Here is a 14,717-nt window from a genome sequence, read left to right as displayed (position 1 = left end):
GAGTCTCCTGCCTCAGCCTCCCAAGTAGCTGGGACTATAGGCGCCCGCCACAACGCCTGGCCATTTTTTGGTTGCAGCCATCATTGTTGCTTGGTGGGCCAGGGCTGGATTCAAACCTGCCACCTTAGGTGTATGTGGCTGGCGCCTTAGCCATTTGAGCCACAGGTGCCGAGCCCAGGTGATTCTTATGTACAGACAATTTAGGAACCACTGGTGTAGGTCATGGAGATGTCAGTCTTCACTTAACTATGTAAATCCAGGAAGACTCCAGTTTGATCTGAAAGAAGCTCAAGAAGGTGTTCCCAATCCTGCATACTGCTTTGCTCCGGCTCCCAGGAAGCAAAGAGGCATCTGTTAATGTCTTAACCTAAAAGAGTGATTCTAGCTGCAGGGAAATGTCTTAACCTGAAAGAATGTTTCTAGCTGCAGGGATTTATGTGATGAACATGAGTTGTTAGGGGCAGATAAGCTTGAAGAACTGTCAAATCAAAACATATCCCAGATGGAAGCCTAATGGTACATTATGGGCAACCTCTCTGCTTCCAAAGGTGCTATGTGCCTTTAACATTTTAAAATGTAATTGTATAGTGCTAAGAGCAGGCTGGCATTTTCTGGGGGCAGGAGTTAAAGGCAGTTGAGTCCACTGGGGCAATAAAATGTGAGATTTGGAAACACCCATGAACTCATGTGAACTGTGGCACATTCCTCCTATTGATAATTCCACTCCACCCTCCTCAGTGAGGCAGACCACACGTCTGTGATATAGGTGATGTTATCTACCTGGAGGGCAAGAGGCTAGTTATGTCCCCAGATCTATGGACTGGGTAATATCACTATGTTTATTTATTCATGCCTCATTCCACAAAGGATTTGGGCTCTCTATACTGTTCTGTTAGTACTGTGGGTAATTATGCCTTATCTATAGGTTGGGTACATCCATTCTGCCAGAGATCTCAAATACTATGGGAAAAAATAATAAAAAAAAATCTCTGTCTTCTGCCTATGGTCCCATCCTGAGCTTGGCATAGATGGGAAAACAGCTGCAAGCACACAAAGCAAACCCTCTCACATGACCAACCTGGAAAGACAGGCCTCAGCACATGACACAGACTGGCACAACAGCTTACACTTGTGACCCGAACTTAGCTGAATTGGACAAACACGTGGGAAACACTGTGAAGCCCCTCTTAAGAGGCATGCTGCCCTCTGTGCCACTCAGCACGCCTGCTGTGGTAGAGTTGCGTGCCTGCTGTCTGGCTTCCATCCAGATCCCACAATATTTACCAAGGGCTTCATTGTGCTGGGAATTGTTCATAGTAAACCCAATACAGGCAGCATTCCCTGAAATTTTTTATGCTGAGGGTCTATAGGCAAATATAACCTACTGAGCTTATTTGCTTAGTATCACTTTTATTGTATTTAAAGCAAGAAGCAGCAGCAGAAGACAGTAAGGCAAGATGAAGCTAGAGGTGGAGTCCCACCCTTAGGTTGGTTTTCTGAGGAAATAGCTTTGAAACGCCTGTAGAATGGTCTTGTGCAGACATGAAAATGGCTAAAGGGACGGACTAATATTCAGGCTGAAATGATGAACACAATGACTATAAATGACTGGGTGAAGAAACATCCATATTTAATGCTTTCCTGGGGAAAAGAAAGACTATGGAATTTGTAGTATTTTATAGATCTTTCACTTTGTAGTTGTGTTACTTTGAACGACTCACTTAAACTCTCCTCATCTCTAGAATGGCAATTGTGAAGACTTGTGCACAAGGGTGAGAGAAGAATTAAATGATGTGTAACAATTTGTAACCGGAAAGTAATATCCAAATGTTAATGTTTTTACTGTATTATTACATCCATCCAGCTTGGTGGAAAGGCAGGGATAGGGGGAAAAGAGACAAAAGCTTAAGAAGAAATAGTACTTTGGTCAGACAGTGAAAAATAGGAGAGAGAGAGAAGAGCCAGAAGAGAGAGAAAAGCCAGTTAGTATTAGGAGTGGCATACAACTCTGAATGTCTGGGGGAAGAGGGCAGAGTTGGGGGTGAATGCTAGAGATCGGTAAGAGAAAAGGCTAGACGTAAGCTGAATCAGAATGCTATCAGCCTGGAGAGCTAGGAGGTTTGAATAAGTAATGGATGTTGTAGAAAATTGCTCAGTGATAGACTGTCATCTAAACTCTTGGAAGATAGCTAAGGCAGTGGCCTCTGGGAAAGGATGCATATGTACTCCCACTTTTAGACCCTTTTTTCCCTGTGTGATTAGAGGGATACTGTACTGTGAAGGGGCCACGTGGCCTCAGTGTTCTGGAGAGCAGCTGCCACAGCCACGGTGCTCTGGCTGTAATGCGTCACTTTCAGGACAGCTTTCTCTTCGTCTGGAGTTTATAAATGATCTGGCTTCCTTCATTCCAGGCATAGAGCTGCTTATCTCTGGGGTTGTAATGGATCATGGAGTGACTTCTTGGCCTCCTGGGAAAGAACAATTTGGGTAGGTCCTGCTCAGTGATAGTTCCCAGAGGATCATAGGTGCAGGTAATGCGATGAGGGCCCTGGCCACCAGAACTATAGACCACATAGAGAACCCCACACAAAAGGAACGAGGCTTCGGCATCCTGGCTTCTGCATGGAGTGTCCCATGAGTGTTCTACACCCAGTGTGCCTGGTTCAATTTTTGTGAGAACCAAATGGCCATAGGTGCCCGGCCCTGAGTGGATGGCCCAGAGCCCATGCTCATCCACAGCTAGGTCAATGTAAGTTGAGGGAGAGTGTTGGTAGACCAGTGCTCGGCCAACTCCTCCTGGCAGCAGCATTCGGTCCTCCACAGTCCTCTTCTGCAGATTATATTTTATTATCTCATTAGCAGTCCCTTGGTTGTGAAAAAATAGAAAACCTTCATAGACCACTTGGCCTGTTCCCTGCCAGGAAAGTGTGAGAATTAGCTTCCGGGGAGGTGGCTTGGTGCTGTCCTCCATGAATGCACGCATGTTCGCAAATTCCCAAACAGTGTTGTTTCTAGATCCAATTAAGAAATACACCTTTGGAGAGTTACTGATAGCATCTTTCATCCAAGAGCCATGTGTATCCATTGTTTTCTTCACTATTTTCAGAGACTTTATGCCCATCAGCATGTTGTCACAGCCTGGCCAAACAGGGGGAATAAAAAAAAGAGGTTACTTTATAAACATGAGATATCTACTTTCTAGCGGGCTCAGCGTGCCTGATGAATCCTATTTCCTTTCATCTCTAATACTGGTAGGGAATATTTTCAGTTCTACTGTGAAATGATGGTCATTAGAAAAAGACTTTCTCTTGGAAAATCTTAGAGCAAAAGTGCAATGTAGGCGTGCATTTCATTTTCTTAAGATAAAGGACATTTAAATATCATCAAAAAGCCAAGCTCATTCTCTCACCTGTTCTCACAGATTCCTTTTTTTTCTTCCTTAGTGTCTAGAATAGTTATTATACATAGATAAATCACACATTATGGTATGATTTAATTAAAGAATAAATGAATAAATGGGTCTCTGTTCAGAGAGTTACAGTAATTCCCTTCAGGATATAAACAGCTCTTTGTTGTGTCAGAGATCCTGTTCACTCTCTAGAGCACTTGGAACTGGCACCATGAGAATGAAACTAGGTGCGAGGCAACCTAATTCAATTCCATTTACCAAGAATTATTGGGTATTGACTAGGTATTAGCTTACAGTGCTCCTAGGAACAGTGTTAAGTCGAGGATAAAAAACAGAATATCATTCCCAAACCTTGAGAAGGCCATGGGCTAGAGGGGGATTCTGGTCCTTGGCACTACCATGTCATAAGAGCTCTAATACGTTGATGGATGTACAGTTCCACTAATTAGCAGACAGTGGAGACCTACAAAAGGCAAGGTACTGAGCTAGGTGTTACAAATGGGGATACAATCATAAGTTGGGCGTGGTTCTTTCTTATTAGGTATGTGACTAATTAGAATATACGTTTAAAGTGGAATTTTTTAGAAAAGGACAAAGAAGGGAGATGCCACTTGAGGCAGGAAAGAATCTGCATTTGAACTACACATTGAAGGATGGAGTGGAACACTCATAAGGGAGTGGGAGGAGCATTCCAGATAGTTAACAAAATTACTTTAGGTAAAGCGTGTAGAGTTTAAACTAATACAAGCTAAATACTTGTTATTGCCTCAAACTAGATGCATAAAGCAGTTTATTTGACCTTTGAACAACACAGGTTTGAACTGTGTGGGTCCACTTAAACAAACATTTTCTTCTGCCTCTTCCGCCCTTAAGACAGCAAGACCAGTCCCTTACGTCTTCTCCTCCTCAGCCTACTTAATTAGAAGCCGGGAAGGATGAAGACCTTTACAATGATCCACTTCCACTTAATATATTTTCTCTTCTTCATGATTTTCTTAATACCATTTTCTTTTCTCTAGCTTACTTTATTGCAAGAATAGAGTATAACATTCAAAATATATGTTAATTCAACTGTTTACGTTGCCACAAAGCTTCCTGTGAACAGTAGGCTATTTGTAGTTCAGTTTGGGGGGAGTAAAAAGTTATACATGGATTACTTCATGGAGAGTCAGTGCCAAAACCCCTATCTTGTTCAAGGTTCAACTATAGTAAACTGAAGCCAGCCATAGGCCTGGAATCTTGAGGGTGAAGCTAAGGGATGTGGATTTTTTTTTTTTTTTTTTTTTGAGACAGAGCCTCAAGCTGTCCCCCTGGGCAGAGTGCCATGGCATTACAGCTCACAGCAACCTCCAACTCCTGGGCTCAAGCGAGTCTCCTGCCTCCGCCTCCCAAGTAGCTGGGACCACAGGTGCCCGCCACAGCACCCGGCTATTTTTTGGTTGCAGCCGTCATTGTTGTTTGGCGGGTCTGGGCTGGGTATTCGAACCCGCCACCTTAGGTGTACATGGCTGGCGCCTTAGCAGGTTGAGCTATAGGTGCCGAGCCGTGGATTTTATTTTATAGTCAGGTAGGGAGCTACTAAAGCTTTTGGCCAAGAGTGAAAGAAAGGCTATTCTATAAGCTTAAGTTGGCAAGTCTGTGTACAATGGACACTTGGGAGCAAGACCAAAATCGGGAAAAGCAACTAGGAGATTATTTCCGTGATCAAAACGGGATGATAAAGGGTCTAAACCAGAAGGAAGGACGAAGAAAGATGAAGTAAATAAAAGGGGGTTTACATTTTTTCTAGCTTTTCACTGCAACTTCAGATTATTATTCTTCCACCTTCATGCAAAAACTCTTCCTTTTTTATATCTCATGCTTTGTTTCTTGTGTTGTCAATTCCTCCAAATCTTTGTCAGTTTTCCAGAACACTATCCCATATGCATAGAGCACTTCTCACCTCTCCAATTCCATGGAAACTTACCTTTAAACCACTTTAGCAACCTCTTCCAATGGCCATACTCTGGATCCCCCATCCCAGAGACTTTATGTAAGAAATCTCTAAAACTCCAATATGCCACCCACTGCAACAATATCTTATCCTCCCACTTCTCACTCCTTGGCTCTCATCACCTCTGCTCCTCAGTAAGATGCACCTCTTACTTCCTCATGCCCCATCTAGTCCCTTGTCCTCTACTTTCCACAGGCCATCAGCCCTCTGCTGACCTTATCTCCTTTCTTATCCAGCTTAGACCGCTGTAATAGCTCTCTCACCAGTACCCTCACCCTATCAACCTTTTGCAGTTTTCTTTTGGCTGGGCATGGGTTTGAAGCTGCCACCACCTCCAGTATATGGGGCCAGCGCCCTACTCCTTTGAGCCTAAGGCGCCGCCCCCACCCCATCAACCCTTTGTTGGTCCACAGTACCTACCCCACAAAAATCCCACAAAATCAGTTCAAACATCTGCCTTTGTCCTGGAAAGCTGAGTGTTGGTGCATGTTAGTTTCACTACACATAAGGAGTCTCCAACCTCAAGTGAACCCTAAATACCACAATATCCTCCACAGTTAAACCTCATCTTTCACATAGCTGTCTTACATCTCTTCTCCTCACTACCCTGGCCAGTCCCTTCACTAAGCAAATTAACTACTCTGAAAAAACAAGCGTCATCAGGCAGGAACTCACTCTACTTCCTGTCCCTCACTTATAAAACTTCAGTTGTTCTTACCATTGCTTCCCTCCCACACATTTTAGAAGAAGTTATATTGTTTCTCCTGTCTGAGACTAAAATAATCACCTTTGTTCTGATCCCATCCTTTTTTTGGCTTCCTCTACACTCCTTTGAGGAATTATCTCCTTTCTACTATCTTTAATTTATCCTTTATTACTAGCTTCTTAGTTGTAGCTTGTAAGCATCTTGCCTGTATTGAATAAAACAAAACAATTCTTCAACTAGGTACCATTTCTAGTTACTTTGCTCTCTTTCCATCATTTTTTAGGCAGCTTCTGCAGAGTAGTCTGTCTTCTTTGTATCTATGTCTTCATTTCCCATCCTTGACTTCACCACAACTCCGCAGAATCTACTCTTCCTTTTTTGGAGACAGAGTTTTACTATGTTGCCCTTGATAGAGCACTGTGGCGTCACAGTTCACAGCAACCTCTAACTCTGGAGCTTAAGCGATTCTCTTGCCTTAGCCTCCCAAGTAGCTGGGACTATAGGTGCCTGCCACAATGTCTGGCTATTTTTTTATTGCAGTTGTCATTGTTGTTTAGCAGGCCGGGGCCAGGTTCGAACCCGCCTGCCTCAGTGTACGGGGCCAGCTCCCTAACCACTGAGCTACAGGCACTGAGCCGAATCTACTCTTCATAATGTTACCAGGGACCTCCAAACTGAAAAATCAAATAGACTTTTAATGTCAATATCTTACTTAATATTTCTGGAGCATGACAGTGTGTAGTTCCTCCTCCTTAAAGATTTCTTCTCCCTTGACCTTTGTGTGTCTCCTGCTTGTTTTCCTTTGACTGCTTATGGCAGAGATAATTCTCCATGTTCATCAAATGCCCATTTTATCTTCCTCTTCCTACTTACACATACAGCTACCTTTCACAACCTCTTTTGTAGTTAGATCACATCCATTGACTTGTGTTCTGCCCAACAGGATGTGGGCAAAAGTAAGGTAAGAACTTTGTCCCTGTCATTATCTTCCCTCTCCTCTCTCCATATGCTCACCCTCCCTAATGGATCATTCACATCAGTAAACAGGCTGTAAGATCATCTGTTTGGGGAAAACCTTCTAGCATAGCCCCATTTATCTGCTTTGCTGGATAATAAAATTCCATGAAAAAGGAGTTTCCTTATCTCTACTTATCCCCTAAACTACTTTAATCATGTTTGTCCTTTATTGGTCTAAACTCTGCTGCCCACTCCCCTGACAGTAGTTTCTGTCAAGGTCACAAACAACATTCCTATTGCCAAATCAAAGGTCATTTCTGTCTTCACCCTATCAACCTTGCAGCAGAATTTGATTATTTGATCACTACCTCCCCTTGAAACTCTTTTTTTGATTCTGGGACACCTCTCCTTGTGTTTGTCCTTTCATCTTTCTGGAATTTTTTTTCTTGGTATGCGTTGCTGGTCTGCTTTTATGTGCTCTGTCCATCCTCAGACCTCTTCTTTTCTCTACCTATAATCACTGTCTAAGTCACCTCACTCTATCTCATGGCTCTGAATTCAATTGTATTTCTAAATAGTGATGACTTCTACTCTTGTATCTCCAGCCCTATCTGGATATCTACTTGTCCCTACTCAGTTCTCTTCCAAACAAACATGTCCAGAGCAGAACTCTTTTTATTTTTTTGAGATAGAGTCTCACTATGTTCCCTCATTAGAGTGTCATGGCATCATAGCTCACAGCAACCTCAAACTCTTGGGCTTAAGCGATTCTCTTGCCTCGGCCTCCCAAGTAGCTGGGACTACAGGTACCTGCCACAATGCCTGGCTATTTTTTTTTTTTTTTTGGCCGGAGCTGAGTTTGAACCCTCCGCCTCTGGTATATGGGGCCAGTACCCTATTCCTTTGAGCCACAGGTGCCGCCCTACCTGGCTATTTTTTGTTGTTGTAGTTGTCATTATTGTTTAGCAGGCTCTTAGCAGGCTCGGGCCAGGTTTGATCCCACCAGCCCTCGTGCATGTGACCAGTGCCCTAACCACTGAGTTATAGACACCGAGGCCAGAACAGAACTCTTATTATAGTTTATCCTCCAAACTCTCTTCCTTCCTACTTTTCTGATCTCAAGTAAGAGCCATCAACCAAGTTTCTTACCTACAAATTATCTTTGATTTCTTTCCTTCCATCACCCACTAGCAAGTCCTGATATGTGAATAGTAAACTTACATTTAAATTACGATGCTCAAATAAAATGCCCAAATATACATGTTACTCTCTACTTGACATCTTCTCTTCCCCTGTGATGATCATCAATCATCACTTTTTGCCTAGACCACTACAAAAATCTCTAATTTGTCTTCTTGCTTTTATAATCTCTAATTTGTCTCTACTTGCTTATCTATAGTACATTCTCCACTCCACTCCATGTAGCATGTGTATGAATGATCCATTTCAAAACATAAATTATGTGGCTCGCCTAGCTAAACCCTTTCTCCCATCATGCTTGGGACGGAATCCTAACTCCTTGCCCTGGTCTCCAGGACCTACATAATATGGCCCCTGCCTGTCCTTGGGACTTTATTCTGTACCCTCCTCCTCTTGCTCACTGTGTTGCAATTACACTGGCTTTCCTCCCATCCTGCCAGATTCTTCTCTGCCTCGGGGCTCTTGCACTTTCAGTCTTCTCCCTGGAGTGCTCTTTTTTCTTGACCTTCCCATAGCTGGCTCCTCCTTAACCTTCAAGTCTCACATTCAGTTTTATCTCCTGAAGGGGCATCCTTTGACCGCTCTATCAAAATATATCCACCCTAAAATTATTTAACATAGCACCTTTCTTCCTTGAGATCACTTATCACACTCTTAATTATTTTGTCTGTGTATTTACCAGTTCATTATTATCCATCTCTCCCCCTTCTAGACCCCTACATTCTATTCCCATGTCTTCCTGTATAGTGTTGCACCCTAGTGCTTGACAGTGCCTTGGGGGTTAAGTAAACATCTGTTGGATGAATGAGGAAAATAGCCTCATTGAAGCAGATATTTTTCTAGCGTCTAAATGGCACTGCACATCCGGAATTCTGACTGCAGCCCCATCTTAAGTAAATAATAATTTGAAAAGTACTTTTAAGCTTTTAAGATACTTTCAAATCCATTATTTCATTAAAAAAATCTGACCCAAGTTTCTCACGAAGGGAACAGGACAGAAGTGGGGGAAGGGAGCAACCTTAGCTGGGAAGAGAGTCCCAGAAAGTCCTTTCATTCATGTCCTCACCAGCCACTCCCAGGGGCACAGAGGCCTTGTCCAGTCCACACTGTAGCCAGAACTAGATTTGGGAAGAGCTGCAAAGGCCTCTTAGCCAGTTTCATTAAGTCTCATTTGTTTATTTTTGTTGTTGTTGTTGCGACTGCCATGGAAGTCTTCCTCATAAACTCTTTCAACAGACAACCTACACATTGGGAAAGGATATTTGCATATTTTGATTCAGACAAAAGCTTGATAACTAGGATCTACAGAGAATTCAAATTAATAAACATAAAAAGGGCCAACAATCCCTTAGATCACTGGGCAAGAGCAATAAATAGAACTTTCTCTAAAGAAGACAGATGAATGGTTAACAAACATATGAAAAAATGCTCACTGCCTGAATTATTAGAGAAATGCAAATCAAATGCAAAACCACCTCAAGATATCATCTAACCCCAGTGAGAATGCCCTCATCACAAAGTCTCAAAACTGCAGATACTGGCATGGATGTGGAGAGAAGGGAACACTTCTTTTTTTTTTGTAGCAACGGAGTCTCACTTTGTCACCCTTGGTAGAGTGTCATGGTGTCACACTGCTCACAGCAACCTCCAGCTCTTGGGCTTAGGCGATCCTCTTGCCTCAGCCTCCCAAGTAGCTGGGACTACAGGCGCCCGCCACAACGCCTGGCTATTTTTTTGTTCCAGTTTGGCCAGGGCCAGGTTTGAACCTGCCACCCTTGGTATATGAGGCCAGCACCCTACCCACTGAGCTACAGGCACTGCCTGAGAAGGGAATACTTTTGCACTGCTGGTGGGACTGCAAACTAATACAACCTTTTTGGAAGGAAGTATGGAGAACCCCAAAAAACTCAAGCTAGACCTCCCATTTGATCCAGCAATCCCATTGCTGGGCATCTACCCAGAAAAAAAAATCCTTTTACCACCAGGACACTTGCACTAGACTGTTTATTGTTGCTCAATTTATAATCAACAAAATGTGGAAACAGCCTGAATGCCCCTCAACCCAGGAATGGATTAACAAGCTGTGGTATATGTATACCATGGAATACTATTCAGCCATCAAAAATATGGAGACTTTACATCTTTGTATTAACCTGGATGGATGTGGAACACATTATTCTTAGTAAAGCATCACAAGAATGGAGAAACAAGAGTCCTATATACTCAATTCTGATATGAGGACAATTAAGGTCTTAGTACATGGTGGAGGGTGGGGTGGGGGAGGGGAGGGCTGAAAAAGGGAAGGAGGAAGGGGATGAGGGAACAAGGGGTGTGGTAGACCTTTTGGGGGTGGGATACAATTATAAGAGGGTCCTTATCTAACAAAAGTAATCAATGTCGCCTGGTTCTGTGTACCCGCAATGAATACCCAACGATTAAAAAAAAAATTAAAAAAAAATAAAAAGCTTCTAGCCATTCCCTGCCCCCATCTGTCTGCTGATGTGCTTCTTCAGCTTGAGGGTTTGCTTTTTTGTGGCCTCTGGGTGGACACTGTCCTGGTTGGCCTGAGATCCAGGGAAGGTAGAAAAGCTGGGCCAGCTGGGAAACCCATGCTTGCAGAAGCAGCCAACAAAACTCCCTGCCACACTGAACTGTGATGTGGAGGAAGGGAATGAGCTGCCTTGTTTACCAGAGCCCCATCTCTACCTGAGTCCAGGAGACCCTCTTTTATTGTTCACAAGCTGAACCTGTCTCATGTGAAGCCTCTGACGCTCCCAGATTCTATGCTGATCCCTGAGGTTGCATAAGTGAAGGTTTAATCCTGCATGTGACCATACAGGACTTTTGTGGGATGGAGAGAGGATATTTGTGGGCTATTAGAAATGCCCAGAAGCTATTTCTTATTAAGGAACAATCATGAGGGCTAAAAAAGTTAATAAATATCTGATATATAATGTGCTTGGTACTGTGATAGGCACTTTATTTACATTAAGTCATGTACTTTAAAAAAAAAAAAAAAAGCTTATTAAAACCTTTTTTAGAGATAGGGTCTCCCCTGCATTGCTCAGGCAGAAGGGCAGGGACTGTTCACATGCACAGGTATCACACACTGCATCCTTGAACTCTTGGGTTCAAGTGATCCTTCTGCCTCAGCCTTCCAAGTAGTTGGGACCACAAGTGCAAACTAACAGGCCCTGCTGTTTTTTGTTAAACATTTGTTTAAATTCTTAGTTTTAACTGACAATAATAACTGTACATATTGATGGGTATAATGAGATGTTTTGATATATGTTAAAAATGTGAAACTCATATAATTCTTAAAATAAATTTAAGTGGTAGATATTTTTTTTTTTTTTTTTTTTTTTTTTTTTTTTTTTTTTTTTTTTTTTGAGACAGAGCCTCAAGCTGTCCCCCTGGGCAGAGTGCCGTGACATTACAGCTCACAGCAACCTCCAACTCCTGGGCTCAAGCGAGTCTCCTGCCTCCGCCTCCCAAGTAGCTGGGACCACAGGCGCCCGCCACAGCGCCCGGCTATTTTTTTGTTGCAGCCGTCATTGTTGTTTGGCGGGTCCGGGCTGGGGATTCGAACCCGCCACCTTAGGTATACGTGGCTGGCGCCTTAGCTGATTGAGCTATAGGCGCCGAGCCAAGTGGTAGATATTTAAATCCCATTTTTCCAAATAAGAAAAAACTAAGGCTCCTATAGGTTACTGAGAAAGGTCTCACAGCTCTAAAGTGGTAGGAATGGCATCCTCTAAGCTCACTCAGTCTGAGCTGGGAGCCAGTCCCAGGGGCATGGTGGTGGGTGTGCACGTGTGTGGTGGGAGGGAAAGAACAGTTACCTCTGCATGTACCTGGAGAAGAGTGGGTGAGGACATTGAGCTCCCTGGGACCTAATCATGGAATATGGGCCTTGACTAAGAATCCCTCCATCACTCTTGCCTAGAGGAAGCCAGCAGACTTGCAGCCCAGCTACAAGGACTATGTCTAAGAACAAGGCATGTTAATGTTGCACCATTAGAAAATGTTCATTTAAAATATAGCAGAAACTAACACAATCATTCTTCTTTCTCCTCCTACCCTTTTCTAATGCAGAACCATTGGGTTAATAACAAAAGAGAGTGTCCATATATGGTTTTGATCAGGAAATACAGTTCTGGAGAAAAGGAAACAGAATTTTCCCCATGTCCCTTTTGTTCCACCTTGGTAGATGAAACCTGGGTCTAAGAGTCAGAGATCTGAGTGGTCTGCACTTGGCCTCTGGGCTCTCTGGGTGTTCCCCTAAAAGCCCCTTTGTCAACCCAGCTTTAGTTTTCTTAGCCATAAAATAAAGGGGTTAAGCCAGATGCTTTTATACTTTCTTCAGGGCTGATACTATCTAAATTTTAAAAATTCTTCATCTTTTGGAATTTGAGGAGAATCTATTTTGTGTTCAAGTAAAAGGGTAAGTTGAAACTCTCTGCTGTGCTTCTCTTCAGAAGAGATAATTAGCAAGAAAGGTGGAGGAAGGATGGGAAATAAATTTAAAACCTTTGAGTCCAGCCAAGATGCAAATTATTTAACAGAGACAATGACATGTGAGGTTCTGCTGGCAAATCAGAGAATGAAAATCTGTGGTTTGCCCCTCAGGCAGAATTGCAGACAAGCAATTAGAATAGAATTTGACCTAAGGCCTCACAGTAAATTCATACACAAATATCACTTATTTGAAATGATTTAAATATTTCTCCCCTTATTTAAATAACAACACTCTCTAGATCTGGTGAGACTTGTCCCTCCATGGGGGAGTGATTCAATCTGAGTTATACATCACAAATATTGGTCTGGCTGCTGGTGGGAAATGGTATAGGGGTAGAGAAGGACAGAGGGAGACAGGCAATGAGTTTGTAAGCGTAATCCTGAGAGGTATCCAAATAGTGATGGGAATGGGTGGTTAGAAAAAGAGAGGTCAGATCTTAGTAACAGATTGAGGGAGCCAGGTGATACCAATCCAGACAGATTCAAGGAGAGGGTATTGGATGCACGTGCTAGCAAGAGGACAAGCAGGTTTGCTTGGGAAGAGTGATGAATTCATAAACAAGAGAATTCTCCTGAAACTATATTTTGACTGCTTCTTGGACTTTTACAACCAACTGGATTGCATTTGTGTCAATAAACCTTTGTCAATACCTACCCAGTGATAAGTAGGACATTAGGCACTGAGAAGACGAACATGACTCAGAATTGTAGTCAATTATAAAATTCCCTGCTTATTACAATAAAGTTATTAGAGTGGACTTATTCTAAAACTTAGGGCTACTTTGTGCTGTTTGCCCCCAAAATGAGTTCATGCATCCCAGCATAGCACACACAGTTAGTCAACTTCCTCTCTTATCACTCGCCTACCATTGGACTGATCACTAGTCACCCGACATAACATGGTCTCCTTACACATTTGAAACTTTGCTCACACTTTTCCTTAGCTCAGTTTCACTAAATGTAAACTCCTGTGCTCCTGCAAAGGAGTTAGTTGCCTTTACTAGCTGAAAGCATGTAGTGTGGTCCCTTCCAAGGTATTTATCACCCTGACTTGGAATTGCTTATTTACTTTGTTTCCTTGCCAGCACTGGAGACAGGGACTGTGTTTTATTAGTCTTTTTATTCTCAGTGCCTGGACACAATATACAGGGTGGCTTTAAAATTTGTATGCAATTTTAAATTGCACATGAACTTTATGGCCACCCTGTATATCTATCTCTCTCACTATTCAAACTCTTACTGCTCACTCTCCAAACTCAGGAACCTATTAGATTTAGACAATGAAGTATTTGTCAGGGTCCAAACTTGCTATCCCAACTTGTACTCAGCCAACTTAGAAATCTAAGAGATTAACAGCTGACATTTCACTGAGTGCTTCAATGGATAGAAGATAGGAAAACAGGGAGGCCAGTTTGTATAAAATCATATTCAGTGAGCCTTAGTGCCTGTGAGTCCAGGGCTAGGGCTTAAATATGGCCAGGCATAAAGGAAGTGCTCTGTATGTTGGTTTTGGTGAATCACACAGAATCTTTTAGTAAATCCATCAGGTTTTTCTAGGTTCTCAGTTCTAAATTCAAAGTATTCCATGGCACCTTGATAGCTTTTGATGATTACTGATAAATTATGAGAAAGAAAACAGCCTTGGTGCAGGGCTGTCTACTTGCCTAAATATATGTGGTACAACAACATTGAGTTGAGAACTTCAGGGGAGAGAGTTTGGAAGCTGGGAAGATGATTGTGAGTGCAGCCTGCATCCATCACGGGGTCTCTACAGCTGGAATCTGACAACACAGACTGTAGCAGCCCGTATAGCCTACGGCTAGAAGGAGTGAGAGTTACAGGAAATACCTGTAATGGAACACCTTGGTGAAAAGGGCATGGAGAGAGATTTAGTTCTAACAAGCATGAGAGAGCTCACGAGATGAGACCAGTGG

The 14,717-nt window shown here is 42.8% G+C and overlaps 1 protein-coding gene across 1 annotated transcript in view; it reads right to left on the bottom strand.

Annotated features, from left to right (window-relative positions):
* Window positions 1–1,650: 1,650 nt before the first annotated feature.
* The window catches only part of OLFML1 (olfactomedin like 1), a 28,544-nt gene continuing 15,477 nt past the window's right edge, over window positions 1,651–14,717 (bottom strand). The window contains exon 4 of the mRNA XM_012801642.2: window positions 1,651–3,138. Coding sequence (XP_012657096.1) covers window positions 2,354–3,138 — 785 coding nt within the window. The 3' untranslated portion in view covers window positions 1,651–2,353. The remainder of the gene's footprint in view (window positions 3,139–14,717) is intronic.

The sequence above is a fragment of the Otolemur garnettii genome, unplaced genomic scaffold (assembly GCF_000181295.1).
Source record: "Otolemur garnettii isolate 467f Iridium unplaced genomic scaffold, OtoGar3 scaffold00001, whole genome shotgun sequence".
Taxonomy (NCBI): domain Eukaryota; kingdom Metazoa; phylum Chordata; class Mammalia; order Primates; family Galagidae; genus Otolemur; species Otolemur garnettii.
The sequence above is the reverse complement of the archived record's forward strand: the minus strand, read 5'-3'. Positions and strand labels throughout refer to the sequence as shown.